The 25,888-nt window shown below is 43.7% G+C and overlaps 2 protein-coding genes across 3 annotated transcripts in view; one reads left to right on the top strand and one right to left on the bottom strand.

The window, feature by feature from the left end:
• Positions 1–11,410, bottom strand: part of cfap92 (cilia and flagella associated protein 92 (putative)) — a 122,578-nt gene extending 111,168 nt beyond the window's left edge. The window contains exons 1-4 of the mRNA XM_078543038.1: positions 10,785–11,410; positions 8,036–8,240; positions 7,288–7,407; positions 3,839–3,908 (exon numbers count right to left, since the gene is read on the bottom strand). Coding sequence (XP_078399164.1) covers positions 3,839–3,908; positions 7,288–7,407; positions 8,036–8,240; positions 10,785–10,922 — 533 coding nt within the window. The 5' untranslated portion in view covers positions 10,923–11,410. The remainder of the gene's footprint in view (positions 1–3,838; positions 3,909–7,287; positions 7,408–8,035; positions 8,241–10,784) is intronic.
• Positions 11,411–21,368: 9,958 nt separating this feature from the next.
• Positions 21,369–25,888, top strand: part of efcc1 (EF-hand and coiled-coil domain containing 1) — a 79,178-nt gene continuing 74,658 nt past the window's right edge. For both annotated transcript variants that reach the window (XM_078543447.1, XM_078543446.1), the window contains exon 1: positions 21,369–22,537. In XM_078543447.1, the coding sequence (XP_078399573.1) occupies positions 21,405–22,537 (1,133 nt within the window). In that variant the 5' untranslated portion in view covers positions 21,369–21,404. The remainder of the gene's footprint in view (positions 22,538–25,888) is intronic.

Here is a 25,888-nt window from a genome sequence, read left to right as displayed (position 1 = left end):
TTAACTAATCACATCCTACAAAGTTCTGTTTATAAGCCTTAGAAAAGAATCCTGTAGGTATTATTTCTTGGAAGTTAAGTTCTGGATTTTAAAGTAAGAACATCAGAAATAGGAGCAGGAATAGGCCATTCAACCCTTTGAGCCCACTCCACCATTCAATGAGATCTTGGCTGATCGTCTACCTCAGCAACATTTTCCTGCACCATCCTCATATCCCTTGATGTTTTTAATATGTGGAAATCTGTCGTTCTCAGTCTTGAACATACTCAACGACTGAGCTTCCACAGCCCTGTGGGGCAGAGAATCCCAAAGATTCCCCACCCTCTGACCGAAGGATTAGACTCGAAATGTTAACTCTGTCTTTCTCTCCACAGTTGGACCTGCTGGGTTTTTCCAGCATTTTCTGTTTTTGTTTCACATTTCCATCTGTTTTGTGTCATCTGCAAACTTGGAAATATTACATTTAATCTCCATATCCAAATCATTGATATAGATTGTGAATAGCTGGGGCCCAAGCACTGATCCTTGTGGTACCCCACTATTCACAGCCTGCTAACTGAAATTGACCCATTTATTCCTACTATCTGTTTTTTGTCAATTAACTAGTTCTCAATCCATGTCAGTATATTACCCCCAATCCCATGTGCTCTAATTTTGTTTACTAACCTCTTGTGTGGGACCTTATCAAAAGTTTTCTGAAAATCTAAATTTACCACATCCACCAGTTCCCCCTTATCTTTTCTGCCAGTTACATCCTTAAAAAGCCACAGCAGGTTTGTTAAACATGATTTCCTTTTCATAAATCCAGGTTGACTCTGCCCAGTCCTACCATTATTTTCTAACTGTCCTGTTAGCACATCCTTTATTACAGATTCTAGCATTTTCCCTACTACTGATGTCAGGCTAACAGGTCTGTCGTTCCCCGTTTTCTCTCTCCCTCCTTGCTTAAATAGTGGGGTTATATATGCCACCTTCCAATCTGCCAGAAACATTGCAGAGTCTATAGAATTTTGTAAGATGACTATCAGTGCATCCACTTTCTCTATAGCCACCTTTTTCAACCCCCTGGGATGTAGATCATCAGGTCTAGGGGATTTAAGTCCCATGAATTTCTCTAGTAATATTTTTTTACAATATTAGTACCTTTTAGTTCTTTTTTTACACTAGTGCCTTGATTATCCATTATTTCTGGAAGGTTTTTAGTATTTTCCTATTTGTTTAGTTTTTCTGTCATTTCCTCATTCCCGATTATAAATTCTCCTGACTCCACTTGTAATGGATCCACTTTTGTTTTTGCTAATCTTTTCCTTTTTATATACCTGTAGAAGCTTTTACAGTCCATTTTTACGTTGCTCGCTAGTTTACTGTCATATTCTATTTTTATTTTCTTAATCTTTTTCTTGGTCCTCCTTTGCAGAATTCTAAAATGCTCCCAATTTTCAGGGTTACCATTTTTTTGGCAACTTTATATGCCTCTTCCTTTGATCTAATGCAATCTTTGATTTCTTTCATTAGCCACGGTTGGAACACTTTCCTTGCTGGGTTTTTGTGCATTAAAGGAATGTATTTTTGTTGTAAACCATGTATTAGTTCTTTAAGTGTTAGCCATTGCCTGTCTACTGTCATACCTTTTAACATAGTTTCCCAATCTACCATAGCCAATTTGCCCCTCATACTTTCATAGTTTCCTTTGTTTAGATTTAAGACCCTAGTCTCTGACCGACATCAGTGTTAAACTTTATATAAAATTCTATCATATTGTGGCCATTCTTTCCTAAAAGCTCCTTTGCAACAAGATTATTAATTAGCCCCTTTTCATTGCACAATGCTAGTTCTAAAATAGCCCGTTCCCTTGTTGGTTCTTCAATGTTCTGTTCTAGAAAACATCTTGCATACATTCGAAGAATTAGTCGTCCACAACATTAGTACTAATTAGGTTTACCCAGACTACATGTAGATTGAAATCCCCCATGATTACTGTATTACCCCTGGCACCTCTCATTCCCTGACTTATGCTGTCTTTACATTGGCATTCTGTTTGGTGGCCTATAAACAACTCCCACCAAAGTTTTCTGCCCCTTGCTGTTATTTAGTTCCACCCAAACTAAGGTCATCTATCACTACAGTTCTAATGCCCTTTTTCATTAACAGAGCTACCCCACCACCTTTTCCCAGCTTCCTGTCTTTCCTTGGATATTCAGGTCCTAGCTTTGGTTTCCTTGTAGCCATGTTAACACGTGGACAAGGTGAGTTATATACACTAATATTTTACTCTGTGTGTTAGCTTTAGCAATTTCATAAACACATTGATCTTGAAATTGCTTGGCTGTTACAGAAAACTCCTGTCGTAACTTCAGCAGACATTTAGCAGAACAGCAGCAAGCACTTGGCAACCTGCCCATAATTTTCCAATATGTGCAACCAGCAGGTGAGGCTCCATGCCAACAGTGCACATCTGTAAAATCAGCAAAATATTTATCTCAAACATTTAAGTGAAAGTTGGATGCTTCCTATGCATCCTTGAGATCTGTTGCATTTGGTTTCTGAGGTATATTCTGTTCAATAGCTTTATCAAAGCTCATTTTCTGATTTACTGAGGCTTAGAAATATTTTTCTGCATACACCGCTTAGCATCGTATAAATAACTTTGACATGAAGTTCTTTATTATATTCTCAAGCAACACACTTGGCATATTAAGTCATTATAATCATTCTAACGAATATACTACCAATTTGGAAACATTTCTATCAGTTCTCTGAAAGCATTGACTATGCCCAGGTGTCAGTCACAGTACAGACACATATATGTCACAGAAGACTCGGATGTCACAATTTGCGTATAAGTTAGTGTTTGTGCTTTGGGATGTCTTTGGGTAATTGTCTCTGTTTGAATATTCCATCATATTACTTAGTGAGCAGAAAGTTCATCAACATCAATTCACAAGTAATATTCCTTGATCACAAATAGTTCTTCAGCCAATCGTTTTGGCTGTTTAACTCTATGGATGGAATTTACCCAGCCTGTCCCGGTAGGAACCTTTCGGCTGGGCCCCTTTAATCGCAGAAGTCACCAGGTGGCCGCAAACCTCCCCTGATTCGGAGGTGATGCAGAGATTAAATGGGAGATGCATGGCTTTCCTGTGCCTCCTGATGGCCTCCCTGGTGGGGTCCCTCATTAAGAGGCAGTCTGTATCCAATCAAGGGATCTGGCATTGCAGGATGACAGGGGCTACTGAAAGACACCACCTGCCCTTGCCTCTGACCCCTCTGCCCCATCTCTCCCTTGACCCCATGCTATGATCCCCATCCTGCCTTCACTCACCTTTGGCCTAGGGTCCCTTGGCGAGGTTGGGCTTCTGGTAGCTGCATTGCTGACATCACTCCCGGTGATGCTGATGACAAAAAGGAGCTGTCAGCTTCTGATTGGCTAGCTGCTCTTGGCATACACTACTTCCGCTGCCAGGGTTCTGAATCCCAGGGAAGGCTCCATGGGCAGTCAGGGATGGTGGTCACTTAATTGCCTAAAGGGCACTGAATACCATTGGGCCTCCACTCATGGAACTGACTGGGGTTCCCTTGCTGGTTCTCTGACACATGGGCAAGACCCTCCCATTGGGCCATTTAATTCCCACCCTGTGTAAACACACTTAAAGCTAGCTCAATATATTACAGTAGTGTAACACTTAGTGCAACACTGCCTATAGGACAAACATAAAGTAGATTTCAACATTTAATGAATTTTTCATCGTGATAAAGGAAATCTATCTTTGGTGTCTTTCCTGTACTGCCCAGTGCTGCTTCAACAATGGTCTTTGTAGAAAGTGAATGGCTATTTTACCTCTGTGATTGCTGAGCATCAGTGGCTTCTGACAATCCAGGATGGGCTTGGTCTGATGAGATATTGGCATCTGTGCAGCGTTATAGAAAGAATTTGAGGAAAAGAGTGAAAGCAACTTTTTTTAAAAACTAGAACAAAACCCCTATGATAAATAACCATACTCTATTACCAGTTACTCATGATGAGGATTATGAGAACTATGTGGTCCTGATGCATTCATGGGAGTTAAAGCGGTGTCAATTTCATATTTTAAAAATTGTGTGTTTGTATTCTCTGGCAATCTCACTAACCAATAATGATTATAATTTGTCCAATTGATTGACAATTTTAAGCAATCCCATGTAACTATAGTGTAGTGTTCAATGATACACCTGTTCTGTGTTTGGTTATGTGTGTGTCTGTTCACTGAACTATGCTCATCATGCTTGATTAGTTAAGCCTTGGTAAGGACTCAGAAAAAGTAAACAAACTGTAGGAAGAGCTGGAAGCTAGAGCTGAAGCATGGAGTGGACATTTTAAAGCACTGTGAATAAAACCTGTTACCCACAGAAACTAGTGTCATCTCTGCATAGCTCTGAGATATAAAATATGCAACAGATAGAATTCATGTCACTTGCTAACAGTCTCATTGGTTGCTGCTAATTATGTGATTAATTTATTTGTTCCACATTTTGCAGGACTCTGACCAATGTTGATTAAAAATAACACGACAGTCAGGGATTTTGCAAGTTTCTGTTTGTACAGGAATGGTTCATTGGTCTCTGGTAGCCATGCAACTGTGTCCACCGGTCTGAATGCTGTAATTGGTCTCTGGGGACAGTGTGCCTAAAAATCCTACTAGTCTTTGTCTGTGGTGACTCATACTCAACACACTTAAAATGCTGTAAATATAAAAAGGATGTAAGCGTACAAGTATGTAGTATAAGGAGACAAGCAGTAATTGATATTACAAAATATACATTAGAGATTTCCTCAGGTTATAATGTGAGTGTTATGCCATGTGATGTATCCTGTACTACCAGTGACTATATTAGCCAATTCAGTTTTTATTATACAGTGCTCTGGGACTTATACTCATATTTAAGGGATGAAATTGCGATTTTCTATGAAAACCATAACCTTGATTGTTGATATGTATTCCTTTATCTATGAATTCAATTTTTATCTTTTACTTTGTTTAAAGGTCAGGGTTCAAAACAAGATGATTACCAGGATGTACCAGCCAGTTACAGGCTGTCAAAGAAGGGTCAGAGGAAATGTAGGTCTGAGGACACAGGCTGAGCAGTGAGTCAAGGAATGGCGGTGTCAGCAGATGGGAGGCAGTATTCACAGAACACCAGGATCTGCAAAGGAGTTAGCAGAGAGGGCTGCCATCTGGGTATACTCTTAAAGGTGGAATTTGGAAGAAAAAGTCTGAGGTTGAGTTGCAGTCAGTCAGGCTGGGCCTTCAGTATCTGGTACCACTTAATGGGTGGGGTTGGAGGAAGCTGTATTTGTGGGTTTGTCGCTTCTCTGTGAGGGGCATAGATTTGCTGTGCTAGGAATTACTGACATTTGGAAGCACTTGGGCATGGCCTAGGGTCCAGGAACATTCAAAGGAGATGAAGAAGAGTTGGAGTCTTGACGTTTAGCAGCAAGGGAGGGCTGGAAATAGGAAGCAACATACGGAGTCCTACATTTTTGTGCTACTGAGAGAGCAGGCCATTGAGTTTAGCACCACTCTGGGGATTTCGGGGTTTGACAGCACTGGGTTTGGTGGGGGTTCCTAGGATGTGGCAGTACTAGAGAAGGTAAACGTTCAGCTGGGGCACCTTACACTAAGTGCAGACACATTCAGAATAAAAGCAGGCATATAGTCTCTACACCAGGAGCAGAGTGGAAATAATGTTGGCAGACAAATGGCACGGGTGAAAATAGCCACAATGGGAGCACAATGTCTGCAATATGACAATAAATGCAAATGCAGATGAAATAATATCAGCAGTAATACAGTGAACCTTGAGAACCCACTATCACCAAAGCAAAAGTTCAAAATTGAAAACTTGGAATAGCATCACAAGCTAAGTATTAAAACTGAGCCATGGGCTCCTGAAATAAAGGAAGGGTTGATAAGGAAACATTTTCCAGGGATTTAACACATGGGCAAAACTATAAGTAGGAATAAGTCTTTAATTCAGAAGCTTTTATTATAGGTTTCAGTGTTATAATGTTTTTACCAGCAAATTTTCAGATGGAAAAAACAAGATGTCACCTCAAACCACAGCACAAAATATTTTAAGTGATTTCAATGGTTCATCTTTTTCTCTCATTGGTGGATTTCTTTCACTTCTTTTTCTTGGTGTGGGAAAGTCCTAGGAATCCCACCCTCATGGTCAAAAAGGCAAGCTTCCTACTGTGATTGGGAACCAGCTTGAAATCCTTTCAGAACTTTCACCTGAATTTGGTTTCCACTGCATAAGCTTTGCCCACTCCCAGGGGAACGTGCTGTGCTGCCAGCTACTGCTGTTACAGCTCACACAGAATGTGCTCTTGACAAGGGCGCCATTAGCGTGCTCCCACCCTCACACCCCATTTGCTACCATTCCTGAGCCTCGTTTTCTTGCCGTATCTCCAATTTCTTTTCCTCGGTGGCCTCTAATCCTCATCCTCATCCCCCCGCCCTCCCAACGTTGTCTTCTCACTTAAATCCCCGTCCCGCTCAATGGACTCACCTGTGCTGCCCCAAATAGTCCTCCTAACTTTCTCTTTACTAGCAATAGCTTGGTCACCTCTCCACTTCTGGTTCATGCTGTGCGAGCTCCATTGAAATGAGGTAGCAGGCACAATATTGGGAGCGCCTTAGGTACCAGCATGAACCCTGTGCCCCCCACACACCCAAAAACAGGAGCATATTGCAGAATAACACCAGCAGCATGAGTTCAATCCCTATAAGTGGCTGGGGTAGTTCCTGGGTCCCACCTCCTTGCCTTGCCCCTTGGTGATATCATGGCCTAAGCCATGATGAGCAATCCTTAGACAACAAGGACACTTCATGCAGAGAAAGAGAGGGGGGGAGATGTCTAACAGGTCTCCCATTGCCTGCGTTGCATCAGCTCATACATTACATTTTAGCAACTGGAGTATTATAACATGTAACACACATGTATTATTATGCTGCTAAAGCGGAGCTCTGTTCGCTTTGAGGGCACAAGCCATGAAATTCTCTTAAAAGAAAATCTATTTATGAAGAAATATTAAATGAAACCATACCTAACAATCTATTGGTTATAAATCACAATCACATTTTTTTAAAAAGCCCTGCAATGTTCATGGAATAAAGGAGTATCATGCTAGATGTTGGGCTTTCTTACTTCTTTCAGTTCTTTTTTCAGAAAACTGTTCCTAATGCTTCAATTAAATAAAAATACTGTCAAGCATGACAACTAGATTTTGTGTCCTCTGATTCTTACCTTGTCCAAGGACATTTATGAGATCTTCAGGGTACATATCATGACGGTCTTTATAGGTTGTCAAGAGGGGACTGTTTTCTAATAGTTTCAACTGCTCCTGAACGAAAAGTTTTTCTCCATCTGCCAAAAGGAAAGCCAATCAGTTGGATGGATCCTTACGCATTGTGTCAAAATAATGATAATAACACATGCCTTGTTTGTTTTAAAAAATTCTCACGACACGATTGTTGTCCTGACAAGGTAATGCATGATTTTTTTAATATAAGCATAAATTTGGAAAGAGAAATCCAACTGATGTATTTACTAGTGAATTCCTTGTCTTCTATTTTGTGTCTCCTTTGGTGGCACAGCTAAGAAAGAAGTTTCACTCTAAAGCAAAGTATGTTGTCAGACCAATCAAATGTCCCACCACAGTGCCATTTTTCAAGCATTTTATTAATAGCAGTGAAACAATACCTACCTAATAACATATTTCATCTTTGATAGTTTTAAGATCCAGTCTATTCCTTCTCTCTAAACCCAACATCTAATCTGAATCATTTGTCTTCAGGTGTTTAGATTTTAAAATGGGCTTCTGGGTCCTACATATATAACTATAGCATTATTTATATCATATGCTGACAAATGACTTTGTTTCTCTTATGTAACAACTTGAGTTTCTTTTGTCAAATGTGCTCTTCCATAAAATCTGCCTAATTATTTATTGGATTTATTGAGACTGCAGAATTTTTCACAGACTCCTACTCACCTGTATTTTCCTTCTCCATGAGAAGACGTAAGCCCTTGGGTCGATCAAACCTAGCCTTGGAGGACATTTTATCCTTACTGTCCCATATTTGAAATGTCATTAGATGAGAGCCTAGCGTTAACAGTAATTCTTTCGTAATTGACAGCTCCACATTATGATGGAAGACCAACCACATCCGTTCACCGTCAACCCAAGGCCTTAGAATCTACAATTTATTGTAATAAAAGAAATAATTTTAAACATAGCTTAAATCTATCTCTTATTAAAACTTTACATTTTCATAACTTTCTTATGATATTGAAGAACAATGGAACAATGCCCCCTCTAATTTTTAAGTGCATAGGACCTTTGAATTCTTATGCATGGCCGTGCACGAATGGTAACTTAAAGGCCTATGCAGGAACACCTGGATTGCTGCGCAACTGCTCAATTTAGAGGGAGAGCATTGGTTCACAACTTTTTAAAAATTCATTTACAGGATGTGGGCATTGCTGGCAAGCCCAGAATTTATTGCCCATCCCTAATTGCCCTTGAGAAGGCAGTGGTGAGCTGCCTTCTTGAACCGCTGCAGTCCATGTGGTGTAGGTACACCCACAGAGCTATTAGGGAGGGAGTTCCAGGATTTTGACCCACTAACAGTGAAGGAACGGCGATATATTTCCAAGTCAGGGTGGTGTGTGGCTTGGAGGGGAACTTCCAGGTGGTGGTGTTCCCATGTATATGCTGTCTTTGTCCTTCTAGATGGTAGCGGTCATGGGTTTGGAAGGTGCTGCTTAAGGAGCCTTGCCAGAAAATAATCCCAATGTTGTTTCAAATGCTACCTTGAGTGAAGCTCAAATGGTTTATACATTGTATCTCAGCAATAACATGAGACCAGTCTTCAAATGATTTCTATGTGTAACTTTTAGGTCTGAGCACATTCTATATCTATAAACCCTACTCCCTATTGTCACACTTTTGTGTCAGCTTCTCCCACTGTAAATTCCACATCTGCCAGTGATTTTCCTATGTCAACTTCATGATTTGTTGATGTCAATTAAATCATTCAGGCTCCAATTTCAAAAAATAAAATTGTCTGCCATGTTTTGTGCAGATTACAGTTACAGTTGCCAACAACTTTTTTAAAAAAAAACAAAAATCTAACTTTTGAAGTGTTAAAAAGAAAGGCAGAAATAAAACCAGAAAATGCTGGAAATATGCAGCAGATCTGTCAGCGTCTGTAAAGAGAAGATAGGTTATGATCAATCTTCCTTTGAAGCTTCATGCGTGCACAGCAACCTAGAATTGACTGCACAGGCCACTCACAAGTCATTACCTTTAAGATACCGCATTAACATTTAAAGGTACCGTGCACTGAAATGAACAGACTATGCACAAGAAAAAATAAGGGGGACAATGGTTATGATGTTATGAGTTTGTACCTTTCTTCAGAACTGAAATAAAAAAATTACGAATATAAGAAATAGGAACAAAACTGGTGATTAAAAGCAATACAATAGTGTAATTGTATTAGAACTGTCCTATGCGGTTGCATTGTTACTCACTATCATTGATTATCATTGTTTCTCACTATCATTGTTTATATCATATTAAAAATGTATTAAATGTGACATCCTGGTAGTCCCACTGTTATATCTACAGACTCCGAGGGTGGTACTTAAAGCAGGCGATGGATGTCTCACCCACTGGCTGGAGAGCCAGCGAGAGGCCTACGTCTCCTCCTTTGGGAAGGCCCGCCAAATTAAGTGTCCATCGGCACTTCCCTGGGATTCAGGGTCCTGGGGAAGGAAATCTGCCCCCCCCCCCCCCCGAGAGCTGCCAGCCAATGAGAGGCCAACAGCTGTGCATTGAATGCAGTGCCAGCAGCAGTGGTGGCAGCTGCTGACAATGCACCCACCAGAGGCCCAGGATCACTGAGAAACCACAAGCCAAAGGTGAGTAAGGGCGGAATGGAGGTCACGGCAGAGGGAAGGAAGAGGTTGGCAGCAAGGGCAGGGACGTGGCTTTCAGTGGGACCTTCTTCTCAAAGCTTGGTCCCTCGATCAGGCACCGAAGGGTTGGTGATGGGGGAAAGAGGTCAGCTGCTTGGTTGGGGTGTTGGAGGTGGGCTTCTCAGTGACTTTGAAAGATCCTGGACAAACCGCTCCATGTGACACAGGGATTCTGGACACACTGCTGAGTGGGAGCTTATATTACTAATGTTCAATGGGAGGGGGCCTAGCTGAAAATATTTAATAATGCAACTAGTAGTTTAGGATTCAAATGTCCAATCTGTATATTTCTCCACTGGTAGGAATTGAGCTGCTTTTGTTACCTAGGGATTATAAAGTTATAAATATAATCTGATAAGGGGCTGATGCCTGGTGTCAGACATTGGAGCAGTCGATAACAAGAGGGCAAATGCGAATGGGCAAGTGACGAAGAGGAGAATAGGCTGACCCACCAGCAAAGACAACACAGTGGGAAGGAAGAGACTGGGTAGCTGGAGTTACAGATTGAAAAGAATTAGAATTGGGAGCAGCCAGCAGGAGTAAATGGACTGACTGGTTGGATTCAGACAACGGTATTGGGAGTGAGGGGCAGAGGCATGCAGTCAGCAGCTAAAAATTGTTTAGACTTTTGTTTGTTTCTATGGATTTAAATCTTCTTCAGGAAGATAAAATGAACACAGAATCCCATCTTTTACTCATATGTATCTGACTTTATTCCTGAATTGATAATAATTCCGTGACTTCTAAAAAAATTCTACCTGGCAGTCATTTCCCATATAGGTCTTAGCAGCTGATCCAAAGGTCACTAAATCGAGTTTTGTTGGTTCAGCATTTGGGAGAAGAAACCATTCCATATGATAATACTTCTGGGGTTTTGATGCTTCCATTATCTTCATTGATTTAGACTTTTTGAAATCTTTCCTTCTGTCATCCTCTTGCACTAGGAAATATATGTTCCATAATTAATAGAGTGCTTAGTTTACCAAAAACAAATACCGCTACAAGATACATTGCGCCAAAAATACCTAAAGTCAAATAACATAAACTTCAATATAGCTTAGCAATAGGTGCATGAACTGTACAATTGCTACCAGCTATAATATATTTATAAAAATTATATAACTGTTAATTATTGAAACTCTAGATGCACTGATCATGAATACAGGACAAGTCTATTGTCTGAACTGAAGCTATAATTCAAAACATCACCAGCAATGGAATTTGAAGATGCATGGGGATATATCCTAATTCCAAGGCTGATATTGTTGTCTTTCCTCCCAGTTCTACACATTAGTTTAATAGCTATCGTGAGTCAGTGCAGGCTTTGGTCCTTTCATTTTTCAAATCCAGGCATAACCGGAGACCCTCTGTTTATTGGACAGTAAATCGTGGCATATATATAATTCTGATCCATTAAATTTACTCTTTATTTTGCACTTAAGGAAAAAGTATTGTTGGCAAAATTAGCAAATTCTTGTTTGCCATTATAATAAGGCATCAAACCATGTGGGGTTAATGCTCCCATTAAAATAGCAGAAAGATTTTTAAATGAATGTGTTAAATATTTGTATGTTAATATCAACAATGGTAATTTCTAGTTTTAATCCTTTCCATAATATTGGCCACATGGCTTCTCTTAAAGATAAAAAGAGTAAAGGGGTACTGGCATTTTGAAGGAAGAAAGATGTGTGAAGGACCTGTGAATCACAATAACCTGACATTCAAGCCATGATGTTTTTGCAGTAACATTTTCAGAGAACAAATTATCTATGAATTATGGGACCGTATCTTTTGTCTATTAATAGGATCAAAAGGCTTTCCAGGCAATTTGATAATAAGCTATTAAAACAATTTGCTTTAAGACATAAAGCTGAAACTGTGATAACTAGAAGGAAATGAAAAGTCACAGTGATTGCAACTGGAAGTCCTTGACTTATGCAGTCAGAAAACTCAACCTTTTCAGAAGTTCTGAGCTGTTGAAACCATGTGGATTAAAAAATAATTTAAATTTAATAGGTAATGCACGATTTTTGACATTTTACACTGATAAACAACCAACAATGTGTATGCATTCTAAGTAGGGAATGATATTTACATATTGTAATATTTTAACGAGGTCTTGTACAGCAGTGGTGTACGCAGCCTCTGAGCCAGAAGCTCCAGGTTGAAGTCCCATTCCAAGACTTGATTGCCAAGGAATGTGGCCAAACAGGTTGAGTATCAATTTGTAAATCCCTCCAACATATGGTAAGAGTGGGAGAGATTCCTGGTCAGTCAGGTGATGGAAAGAAAATTGGAGCCTCTGCCATCACTGGCTCCAGGACTACAACAAGCATGTAAAAATGTATATTGACACGGCAACTCAGACTCCTCTGGGCACAAGTTGGCTTCGCTGGCTGGACGGCTAGTGGGGATTTGGGGCATGCCCCCTTGCCCTACCTATGGGGAAGAACGTGGTACTGGGAGTCAGACCTGCCTTGGGAATGAAGAGGAATGTTTTAGAGTGTTTTAATCACATACCGTTCGGAATGGCCACTGTTAGAGTCACGGTGAATTTGACATGGCGAGAGGAGGATGCAGTGTTAATCTTGGCATGGGAGGTGGGAATCTCAGGCAAGCTCGGACTCAGCTCTGGGCTCCTTAGCTGGGGACTCGGCTTTGGGCTCCTTGATTGGGCGCCTCGGCTGAGCACTGAGCCCCTTAGCTGGGCACCCAGGCTGAGCACTGAGCCCCTTGACTGGGCACCCAGGCTGAGCACTGAGCCCCTTGACTGGGCACCCAGGCTGGGCACTGAGGCCCTTGGCTGGGCACCCAGGCTGAGCACTGAGCCCCTTGACTGGGCACCCAGGCTGGGCACTGAGGCCCTTGACTGGGCACGCGGGCTGAGCGCTGAGCCCCTTGACTGGGCACCCAGGCTGAGCACTGAGCCCCTTGACTGGGCACCCAGGCTGAGCACTGAGCCCCTTGACTGGGCACCCAGGCTGAGCACTGAGCCCCTTGACTGGGCACCCAGGCTGGGCACTGAGGCCCTTGACTGGGCATGCGAGCTGAGCGCTGAGCCCCTTGACTGGGCACCCAGGCTGGGCACTGAGGCCCTTGACTGGGCATGCGAGCTGAGCGCTGGGCCCCTTGACTGGGCACCCAGGCTGGGCACTGAGGCCCTTGACTGGGCATGCGAGCTGAGCGCTGAGCCCCTTGACTGGGCACCCAGGCTGGGCACTGAGGCCCTTGGCTGGGCACCCAGGCTGAGCACTGAGCCCCTTGACTGGGCACCCAGGCTGGGCACTGAGGCCCTTGGCTGGGCATGCGAGCTGAACGCTGAGCTGCTTGACTGGGCACCCAGGCTGAGCGCTGAGCCCCTTGACTGGGCACCCAGGCTGAGCGCTGAGCCCCTTGACTGGGCACGCGGGCTGAGCGCTGAGCCCCTTGACTGGGCACGCGGGCTGAGCGCTGAGCCCCTTGACTGGACACCCAGGCTGGGCACTGAGCTGCTTGGCTGGGCACCCAGGCTGGGCACTGAGCTGCTTGGCTGGGCACCCAGGCTGGGCACTGAGCTGCTTGGCTGGGCACCCAGGCTGAGCGCTGAGCTACTTGGCTGGGCACCCAGGCTGAGCGCTGAGCTACTTGGTTTGGTCTGATCCCGGGCTGGTGCCTTTCCTCCTGTGTCGCTGACGGTGGTCCGGAGATGTTTGTCGCCAACAGCTGCATTATCGTCCGCAAATTCGACAGAGTCGTCCTGTGGAAGAATGATTGAAATAGTCATTGTTACTAACATCAGAGGCAGAATAACCAGCTCTAAGTTCAGTTCAGACAATCTTTCTTTACAGCGCTTACACTGCGCGCGCCACCCAGGCTGAGGCTTTCCATTCGGAAAATAGAAGTATAACCCTGACCCTTGCTTTTTTTTGGTATAATAAATGAAGGTGGCGGAGTTTAAACAGGGGTCAAATAAACCAAGACTCGATCTAACACAGAGAGCGGCGGCGATACGGAACATTTGCAGCCCAGGGTTTTGGCTGTTCCTGGGCGGCTGCCGGTGGAGGTGCTCCCGGGCTCCGGACGCCGCAGCCAGTTCTAACCACGCGCCACCACCCCCTCAACGAACACCGCTTTGTCGAGGCGAAAGTTTCGCCTCAACTTCCCGTCGCATAGCAACAGACCGCAGCTCCCTCCGCCACGCCACCGTGTGACGCGCCGGGTATCCCTCCGCCATCACCCAGGTCACTCAAATCGAAAGGCGGGAATATATATCTCAGTGCGAGACCTTCCTGGCGGCGCAGGCAGACCATGGGCTGGAGGGTGTAACAGAACCGCACTACGTTGTAACGTGTTTCACTAGCCCCACAAAGCTCTGTGTTGGGCAATGTGGTCATTCTCATTTACTTTACAACTTTTACCCCCATCTGTCCAGCTGAATGGGGGAGATATTCTGCGTCGTCCCTCCTCCTGGTCACAGCCAACTTTTTTTTCCGACCACACCCTTGTTGCTCCTTTACAGGCTGTTCAATCTGTCACGCTCACAATACACCCCAGCCATCAACCTGAAAGCTTTGACATGAAATTGAGATTAGTTGTGCCAACATTCTGTGTTACGGATGCCCAGGAGCCCCCAAATTACACCCACTTGTACCATTTTGGGGCAAATTACCAAGTGAACAGCCACCTGCCTGCGACACTGATTTGGTGCCAAAGGTGTCATTTCGGAGCTCAATGCTCCAGTTAACCTCACAAAGCTGAACACGTGTTCAGCAGCAGGACGGACTCCCTGATTAAAGTATCAACTTCTTATAGGCAACACTCCCTATAATTTTGTTTTGGTTGCATGGGCGATTTACTTAAGCGCATAGCCCTTTTAAAAAAAAATTGCCCAGCCTCATATCTGCCATAACTTAAAGGGACCAACTTATGCCTGTGTGGGGACTTCTCGGTTGCTCTGCAACCATGGGGCGGCACAGATCACAGGGAGTATTGCTTATAGGTTAGTTGCTGGTTGATTTGCTCTGGCTGTTATCTCAATTCTTTCTATAGTTTGTTTAAGGTCATAAAAGTGTAAAGGGAATGGTGGCAGGTGCTCATGGAATTTTTGCTGACTTCCAAGCTACTGTACAAACCAGTTGCTCCCAGACATGAATGCACTAGTGGACAGTCCCCTTGGAATAACAGAATGACTTGGAGAATAAACGGAGGCCATGCAGAGGAGGACATGTCATTGGAAGAAGAGGAGGCAGGAAAAGGGTTTCTCAGCAGGAAGCCATACTGTCCAAGGTGTACAGAGAGCATTTCTCCAACCTGAACCTCAGCAAGGAACAACGTATGCAACTTCTGCATTTCAGTGAGGACATCATCACTGAAATCTGCCTCCTGCTGCAGCCACAACTGCAACCTCCAAGCAAGGCAACGACCACATTGCCAGGCGACTGTGGTAATGAACCTTTTTGCATCTGGCTCCTTCTGGTGTGGGGCTGGAGAGACTTGCAACACCTTGCAGTTTGATGTCCACTATTGAGTGAGGGAGGTCCCTGACACTCTATGCATTGAGAGCTAACTGCATTTCATCCTGCCTTGCTAGAAACAAGCAGGCAGAATGAGCACATGGCTTTGCTGGTATTGCAGGTGATGATGATGCAGGGTGCCATTGACCACAAGTCAGCTCTGCCTATCTCACAGGGGATCCCATTCACCCAACACCTGTTTGGTCTGTGATTACTGGCAGTGAAACATGCAGGTCAACATTCAGAATCCTGGAACTAGTCATAATGGCTTCATGATTATGTAGTCTGCTGTGCCAGGTGCATTTGAGTCACTGCAGCAAACCAAAGGGTAGCTACTCGATGACAAGGGCTAACCACACACACATGAACAGCATGCATTCAATGAAAGCCATGCTGCCATAAGAGAGGTGATGGAACAGACCATCATCCTACTGAAACAACATTTCCACTACCTCGACTGCTCTGGTGGAGAACCTGTGGGTGTCAAGGTTCATCAAGGCCTGTTGTATGCTGCAAGAGCTTGCCATCTAGCAAGGCAGCCCTTAGCATCAGTAATATAACAAGCAGCTTAGGAGGAAAACAAGGAAAAGGAAGAGAGGAGGCTGCTTGAGCTGCAATGGAAGCTGAGGCATCGCGCATCAGACACTACATCATAGTTGGGTCCAAAAGTGTGCAGTTGGAGTTGGTCACATCCATGCTGCAAATGATGGAATCTAAGTTTTGTGCTTTCTGGCAGGTTCCCACTGCATCAAGCATTGTGTTGTGCATCAGTCTGTGTCCTTCTGTAGGTTGCCCCATCAAATCACTTGTCTGAGTCATCTGCTGCAAAACTCAAATGCAGCCTTGCCCTCCAACACTTTCCTTGTCCCCTTCCCTGCTTGCAGACCACTGGTGCTCCACAAAACAATTGAAAACTTATGTTTTGGGAGCCTTATTGGCTCAATTGCTAGTGAAGCTAATTCGAGAGAGCAGGGCACATGCGTGGGCCACCTTGAATAGCAAAGAGGTCCTATGTGCATTGTAGGATCTTATCTGCATTTTAAAAGGGGCTTACCACCTGGTGATGAGCCCCTGTTAAAGAGGCAGCAGGAAGACAATCAACATTAACAGAATGGTAAGTCTACTGAATCCATGAGGCCCTTGTTGCCCTGTTAACACCAATGTGAGCAAGTTACGATTGACCTCTAGTGGCCTCAACCAATTTCTCCCCCCCAAGGCTCCACTTTGTGCAGTATATGCACAAAATTGGCTTTGAGTCTTATCATGATTCCTGCTGATGGATATATTGCATCATTTATTTAACTTAACAATGTTTAAAAACAAACAGATGGCTAGTGAAACAACTCTACAAAGGGCCAAATGTTCCCTAAATGCTTTGCTGCTTTATTGCCATGCAACTAGGGTGGAAGTTGCAGATGCTACTGAGAAATTTATGCTGAAGTGTTTATAGCAGAGTGAGAGAGGGGCCTGAACAACTCTGCTCCATTCTGCTGTGTGTGGGGAGATCTCTCCCAGTGTTGGGGCTTACTGCTCCAGCTGCTCTGCTGACTATGTTTTTACAAATTGCTTTAAAATATGTTCTTTGAAGAGCGGAATGAATTTCAAAAAGAAATCTCTGCTAGAATCCCTATGAAATATTGTATTCTTACTAATATCTAAATATTGCAAGATAATTTTTTTTAAAAGCTCAAACATTGCTGGGCCTGCCAAACATTCTATGCAGGTGTGCAGGTTTCCAGGGAGAACATTAAATCTAGCGTATAAATGAAAACTGCAATGTCTGCCAAAGGTGAAAGGGGAGCAGACTGCAAGCTACATTTAATCATGAAGCATATCGACAAATGCACAACTTCCAGTTAGTGCAAGAAAAATCATTAAGTACAAAATTTGAAAGCTATAGGTCATGTTGAGCTTAGCTCCTCGTGTTTGGTCTATTGTTATGGCTTTGAGGCCTTATTTATTTGATATTCTATATATTGTCTGTTTTCAAAAAATTCATTCACAAATGAATCTATCAAGCTGCAAGTTGTCCCGACCTTTGGAAGATAAACTTGCTCTTCACAATGTGCTTGTGGAACGGCAGGTGCGGTAGCTTCTTTCAATTGTTTTTCATTTAAATCAAAGAATTGACAGATTTGCAGTGACTGAGGGATGAACAGATGTTGGATTTACTTGTTTTATTGCTATTCATATGCAGTACATTAGATTAAACTATCAGTTTTTTCATCTTAATTCATTTTGAGAAATTACATTATTTCCCATCCTTTCTTTCTACTAGAGCAGGCCAGAGGCTGGGTATTCTGCAGCCATTGGCTCACCCCCTCACTTCCTGAAGCCTCTCTACCACCTACAAGGCACAAGTTAGGAGTGTGCTGGAAGACTGCCACTTGGCTGGATGGATGCAGCTCCAGCAACACCCAAGAACACTATTCAGGACAAAGCAGCCCAGTTGATCAGCATTCATCCACCCCCTCCATCCTGGCTGCAGAGTGCACTAAGTGTGCTGAGTGTGCACAGTGTAGCGACTCACCAAGGTTTCTTAGATTGCACCTCCACCACCTGGAAGGACAATGGTAAAATGCATGGGAACACTAGCATCTCGGAATTCCCCTTCCAGTCACACGTCACCCTGACTTGCACATATATCGCCATTTTTGTCATCCCCCCTGGGCAAAAATCCTGGAACTCCCTACCTGGCAGTGCTGTGGGAACACATTCAAGGAGAAGACCTACCATTCTCTCAAGGACAACTAGCGATGGACAAATAATGTTGGCCTTGCTAGAAATGCTCACAGTAAATTTTTTAAAATTATGAACCTAAAATTGAAAAATGGCAAGACTACGTTGCAACAAATTCTGAAGTTTTTAGAACAAGATCATAATCTAACAATTAGAGTACAATGACATTATTACTTTAATTCTTAATTGTGTAGCACATTATTTTAGCAGATACTCCTTTTGATGTCATTTGCAAGTAGATTTTATATCACCCAAATCCTCCACCATATTGACATTGGACCACACCACCACCATCCCCACACACCACCTCCCCCACCCCCACCCCACCACTGTCGGCCTGACAAGCACACAATAAACGCAGTCATGGTTCTAAGCTCACTGATGAAATAATTAAATAGATGCATAAGAATGGGCTGGGATGGAACACAAACCCAGCCTTACACTTTCCAAAGCTGCTTAGTTTCAGGACTGAGTTTCAGGGAGATTATCAAAAAGGCTGCCTGCTCCTTACCCTGGAACATCTCTGGCATGTTGAGTTAAAAGCGGCATTTTTCTGTATGGGGTATTGATAGCTGAATTTCACATCCTTTTATAATTAGCATAAACATAAGGTTACAGATCCAATCTCAAAAACATGGTACAATGTATACAGTTAATAAAGTGTGATATTTTGGATATCTTAAATTAGACCGTGAGAACAGTCTGGACTAGTCAAAAATCAATTTGACTCATGAAAAATTGATTAGACACATTATATCTGTCAGTCTGTCAGAGTGGTTTTATTCAAACTGCTTACCACTTATGATTGGCTTTCTTTCTATGTAAAAAGATGATTTTCATCAGGCTAAGGGTCAGATTAAGTCACTGCTGTGCAGGTCTGTTTCTGTTAACTGTAAATCAACGTCTATCTACTCCTGCCCACCCCCACCCCCCCTGCAAAAATGCCTTATAGTAACCGACATTAAATCAAAATGACTTAAAACAGGGCAAGTTAAAGCAAGAGTCATTCCTCATTTAACATTGTAGATATGTTTCTGAAAAGTGTGACTTTAAATGAAACAACATTAAGTGAATCAGATTTTCCCATTATAGTCAATGAAAAAGATGTAGTTAGGTTCTGTAGGACCTTTCTGGTCAGAAAAAAAAACATTCAAACATTATACTCTGTAAGTTGAAATACTTTATATTGCTAAATTCCTAAATTTTTAAATTAAATAACATTTAAAATAAAATAAATTCAAAAATATAAAAGAAATACGCTAACTCTTTCCACTTAATTCCCGTTTGCTGCCATCCCAGCTCGCCGATTCCCAGCTTGATGCCTCTCTCGCTCACCAACCCTCCAACTCGTTGTCACTCTGACTTGCTGCTTCCCTCGCTCGCTGTTTGCTGCTGATTGTTCTCACCAAACCTCCCACTCACTGATATTCTGCTCCCTGACCCCCGCCTCTCGCCAACCCTCCCAGTCCCTGCCGACCTTAATTCTCTTTGCAGTCCCTCTTTCTCCCTGCCGACCTTCCCTCTTGCTGAACCTCCCACTCCTTGCCTCTCTTGCCTTAAGTTGCCCCGTTTTAAGTCATTTTGATTTAACATTGGTCAGTTAATGGGACAAGTACTTGCATTTAGCATCAAGAATTTTGTTTTAATTTTGCTATGTGCAGGGTGTGATGTGGGGTCGTGTGACCCAAGCAGCGCCAGCTTGGATTGGCCCCTCGTCGCCACTTCACCAGCTTGTGGTCTACCTCTGCGACCCTGCAATTTGAAGCTGCTCTCACTCCGGTGGATGCTTCCTGCCTCACATTGCTCATCTCCCAAGCCCTCATTCACAGCGGAGGAGAGAGATGTGGCGAATGGGAGGTTCGGTGGCAACCAGGAGGGCTGGGGGAGTGGGACGGGAGGGTGGGGAATCATGATCGGTGGCTAGCTAAAGGGTTGGCGAGCAGGTGATTTGGCAAGCAGAAGAGAAGGCAAGCAGGAGCTAAGAAGAAAAAGTTAACATAATTATTTTATATTTTTAAATTTATTTTTATCTTAAAAGTTATTTTGTTTATGAATACAGCAATTTAGCAATGTAAAGTATTTCAACTTACAGGGTTTTTTTCTGACAGGAAAGTTTCTGCAGAACCTAACTAAAGCTTTTACATTGGTTATAATGGGGAAATCACTTAAACATTGTTTCAATTCAAGTTGCACTTTTCAGGAACACAACTACAACGTTAAGCGCAGAATTACCGTATTAGTTGGGGAGAGATTGTTCCCATTGGTGGAAGGATCGAGAACCAGGGGCACAGGTTTAAGGTAATTTGCAAAAGAAGTAGTGGTGACATGAGGAAAAACTTTTACAGGCAGCGAGTGGTTAGGATCTGGAATGCACTGATTGAGAGTGTGGTGGAGGCAGGGTCAACTGAGGCTTGCAAAAGGGAATTGGATCATTATCTGAAAAGGGAAAATTTGCAGGGCCATTGCGGGGTGGGGGGAAGGTAGGCGAGTGGCACTAGGTGAATTGCTCCTACGGAGGGGGCCGGCACAGACACGACGGGCCAAAGGGCCTCCTTCTGTGCCGTAACAATTCTCTGATTCTAAACTGTAACAGTTCCTCAATAATGTTCAGGCGGGTCTCCTGAAGTCAGTCAGAGAATATAGAAAGCGGTTTGGGCGCAGGCCACCTGCAACCTGCACAGACATTTAAAAAGCAACTGGGGGTAAAGCGACTGCAGGTGCAGGAGAGGCGAAGATGCCGCAAAGGTTTCTGCTTTTAGCGACGACGAAGTGACATCTCGAATAGTCCGGACCACCCCATCCATCCCGCCCTCCCCTCCCGTCCCCTCCTCCCCTGCTGCTGGCGTCATCTCCGCGTGTACTTTCTATTTTGATAGTCGCTTCCAACTCCAGCAGGGAGTGCTGAAAATTCAGGGCATCAGGCAAGGGCCGGACTTCATCCGAAGCAAAGTGACAGACTCGCCTGAGTTCCAGTCTGAGGGCCCCCGGACTCACTAACAAAACATCATGGAAGAGGCCAGCTCGGCGGCTTTAAACCGCGGCTGGGTCCCAAACTCCACAAGTGATCAGGGGTTGTGATTCTTGATTTTGTTTTTTTTTTGTTTTGGAGGAGAAGGGGGAGGTGGGGCGGTGGGTGGGTGAGAAGAGATGGATAGATCAGAAAGTTGCGATCCCTACAGGTGTCCAGCACGCCGGACCCAGTGGATCGTCAGCGCCTTGGCTTATCACTACGGGCTGGACCGGGGCGTTGAAAACGAGATCATTGTCCTCGCCACGGGTCTGGATCAGTACCTGCAGGAAATCTTCCACCACTTGGACTGCGAGGGCGAGGGCAGGATCCCCGGGGAGGATTTCCAAACCCTGTGCGAGATCCTGGGGCTGGACGGAAACTCCGAGGCGGAAGAGTGCGCGGGAATCCTGGAGCAGCTGCCCAAGGAGCTGAGTTTCCGCCAGTTCCACGCCAAGCTCTGCGGGCATTTCAGCACCAGGGCCGGCTGCCAGTACGAGACCGGCCGGTTGCTGGTGGGGAAGGAGAGCGAGCACATCGAGACCCAGATCCGGCTGAGGAGCCCCCTGAGGCGGAGGAAGAAAACCACTTGCGGCGGCCAGTCCGCTCCGTCGTTACCTGGGTCGGAGGAGAAGCGCCAAAGGGCATCGTCGCTCGACAGGCAGCAGCGAAGGGGACTGTCCTGGAGGCAGCACGACTCCTGCAGCAAGGAGTGTTACGAGGACATCGTGGCCCTGGAAGAGGCGGAAGACAAGATCGCCAAGCTGGAACTGGAGAACGAAAGCCTCAGGGAGCTGGTGGAGGACATGAGGGCCGCTCTGCAGAGCAGCGATGCCCGGTCGCTGGCCCTGCAGGTGGGGTTGTGGAAGAGCCACGCCAGGCATGAGTCCCAGGACTGCTTCCTGGCCTGGACGAGGTCGGCCACTTGCCGGAATCTCCGGAGCAGCGCCAACCAGAACCAGGGGCTGCAGAGCGTCCTGAAGGAGATCGAGCTGATCCGCAGCTCCAGGGATGGGCAGATCGAAGAGGCCATCAGGTTCAACCAGGAGATGGAGAGGGAGCTGAGCCGATCGCAGGATGCTCTGCTGAAGCTGGAAGAGTGCAACAGGAACCTGAAGCAGGAGCAGTTACAGATGAGGAAACGAGTGGAAGAGGCGCGCCAAGCGTTGTTGGGAAGCCTAGAGAAGGTGAAGGAACTGGAAACGAGAGCGAAACAAGTTCCATTCTTACAGAGGAGTGTAGCACAATTGGAATCAGAGCTGCAATATTACAGGTAGGACACCTAGTAAAGAATATCATATAATGGGCATTTCCGTTTATTCTGTAAGGATTGTTCGCACATCCAAGCACTCAAGCCTAAAACTCATCAGTGACCAATTTAAACCAATCTCTAATAAGGGTAAAATGCCGACAACGGATTATAAAAGTTGTTAAATGTTCTATTACAATAATAAATTAGTATCGATTCTGAAATGTTTTAATTTTTATTTTAAGTTGAAACTTGTTGACACTTTGAGACATTGGAAACAAAGCATTTGAACCTGTTATCAGTGGAAACAGTAGCAATGTCACTGGGCTAGTAATCCAGGGGCCCAGGCTAATGCTTTGGGGACGCCATGGCCTCTGGAATTGAAAGCTACTCTCAGTGATAGTGACCATGAAACTATCATCGATTGTTGTAAAAACCCACCTGGTTCACTAATGCCCTTTAGGGCAGGAAATCTGCCATCTTTATCTGGCCCACATGTAACACCAGAAACACAGCAATGTGGATGACCCTTAACTGCCCTCTGAAATGGCCTAGCAAGTCACTCAGTTCAAGGGTAATTAGGGATGGGCAGCGAATGCTGGCCTTGTCAGTGATGCTCTTCTCCCATGAAAGAATAAAAAAGATGCGATCTCCCTCAGGCAAATGCACTTCCTATTTTTTAAAATCTGCGGTATTACAGGTTGTATTGCTTGCAAACTTTAATGTAAAACATCCTGTAAGTCCTATCATTTTTTTTTCCTCTACCAACAATCTCCTTCATGCTGTCTTACCCCATTCACCGTCACCTCCAATTACAAGTGTAAGGAGCCCATGGACTTTTTGACACTGAGATTGAAACCTCCATTCAGCTTCCTCTGCTATATCCGTCCAATCCAATTGCCCACAAAGCATGGGACATGAGCAGCACAGTTTTAAAAATGGAAGGCAAATTGATGAATTGAAATCAAATGCAGATGTGGCAATACCTGGTGCATTACGTTGGCATCTGCCAGTCATTTAAAGGCCTGGCGTGTTAGAGGACATTTTTTTTCACTGCCTCTGCTTCCTCTCTGTCACTCCTACAAACAACTTCCATTGCCATGATCGATATTCCCCTAGGTATATTCCCCTTTTATATCAGTGGATCCTTGCAAGCCACTGCAGGGGAAATCTATGAAAACCACCGTTCTGTAGTCCATAGAGGCACCAAGCAGCTGACAGGTGTGATATTTACAAGGCCCGGCACCTTGTTCACTTTCTCTGTGGACTGGAGTTACCTGTTGAACTGGGACAGAACTTTCAATGGATGGTAGGGTTTCCGAGATTTCAAGATATACTAGAATACACTTATCATCATTGGGGACCCTCCCATCAACCCCCAACTGCCTACATGAACAGAAACAGCTTACAACCTTTTGCAGCCGAGCTGCGCCTATACAATGAGTGCCACTGTATCAGTTAAGGCGACTTTTTAGGTATCCAGGTATCTGACTTAAACAATTGAACATGCTAATAAATGATTAAGGTTCAGTGGAAAGAAAGCCAGTCGAGCTGTAAAATGGGATGTAGCTTCACTGCTCCCTGCTTTTTGCCTGACAATAAAAGTTAAAATTGCCCCTGTACACCCAGTTCACGCTAATTTCTTCCACTAACGGTCTACAAAACCCTTGTAAAGATGATTTGAGAATCCTTTAAACTAAAGAGATGTCTGTTCATTTTAAGACTTTTACTTCCCAGTTCGATTTCTGAGCGAATCCAGTGCTAATAACTCCAAACGGATATGTCAAGTTATACTTTACAATTGTTTTAGTAAATTGTTCTAAATTGAGATTTGAAACATAAGTATCAATTTAATTTCTCTTTCATTTGTTTCACACGTGAAGAAACACCAGTAGATACAACAAATATCTGCCCACTGTTGATGTCACAACAAAGTGACACCACCAAGCAATTTCCTCTTCTGTGTATGAAAAAACTACAAAAAATAATTTAAACACTTTCCCTGTACACTATAAGTCTTATAAATAATCTAGGCCATCAGTACCAGTGAAATACGAGAAGAACATCCCTACACAGACTTACAATTGTAATGACTGATCTATTAAAACTCCACTGCCCCCATGTACCCTCTCCAAGTCATCTTTCCGTAATGGTAACCAGGAAAACCATGAAGTCTTCAGTGACTCAGTTTGGCCACTGAAGGTTGGGAGAAAGGACAGCAACACACAAAACCATAGGAAGTATTATGGTGTATTTTGGAAAGAAGGGTGAAGTGACATCATTAACTTAAAAAAAAACCTATGTGGTATAGATAGAATATACCAGTGAGGAATGGAAAAACACCTAATATATTCGAGTTATAAGAAGTAACTTTATAACTCATTCCTTGTTCATGTAGTAAATTGGCAGTCCACTGTGTCTTACGTGCAATATTTTTTAAAAAAACTCGTGATATGCTTCAGGTGAAAATAACTATTCAGCCAAAACTTAATAATTTCTTCTTAGTACAGTGTATTTAGATCAAGAATTTTTTTCTCTTTTAATTTCAGTGGTTGTGGTATTTGGAAGGCTTAAGATAATATCTTATTAAATGATTGTCTTTCTCCTGCCTGGATGCAGTCACTGTGTTCATGGTAATTCACAAGAAGACAATAGCTGTGGCACATTGCAGGATCTTTCCATTCAGTGCAAAGGACCAGATTCTATACAGAATGAGAAATACCATCAATCACCAGACACTTACTTTATCTGTAATTGTATGGTGTGTCCACTAGATAAGAACTTCTCTGCTGTCTCATAGCAACAGGCATTTAGAATAAGTCATTGTATATTTCCATTTACGTTACATCACCAAAAGCTATGCAAATTGAACAATTCTCAACCTAACATTAATAAAGGCATTTTATATATTGCTTCTATATGTTAGATTTCCCATGCTAATTTTAATTAGCATCATGGTCTGGTTGCTACAAAGTTACCTTTGAATTGCTTTTTAAACTGTTTGGGATGGGGGTGGTAGGTGGTGGGAATAGTGGAGGGAATTTTAATTTGCAAGGGGTGGTCCGTGTGTAGGTGCATTTGGAACCCAACAAGAATCGCAACTCCCGCATTTAATCAGTGCACATTTCAAGATGTCCAGGAAGCCCCTGTGGAACAGGTGGAGTGGTGATTTAAATATGCAGAAAGGCAATTGTTTGAAAATTTAACCCTGCATTCTGTCTTTAACTGCCAGCACACACATTTCCTGGTCTATCTGAAACCTGCCAGGGTCAATAAGGCATTGTCAGTGGTGGTCAAAGTTACCACAACCCTCAATTTCCTCACCTTCGGCTCCTTCCAAAGATCCGCTGGTGATATCTGCAGGATTTCAGATTC

The sequence above is a fragment of the Cetorhinus maximus genome, chromosome 6 (assembly GCF_964194155.1).
Source record: "Cetorhinus maximus chromosome 6, sCetMax3.hap1.1, whole genome shotgun sequence".
NCBI classification, from domain to species: domain Eukaryota; kingdom Metazoa; phylum Chordata; class Chondrichthyes; order Lamniformes; family Cetorhinidae; genus Cetorhinus; species Cetorhinus maximus.
Note: the sequence above shows the minus strand (reverse complement) of the source record. Positions and strands in the feature narration are given on the sequence as shown.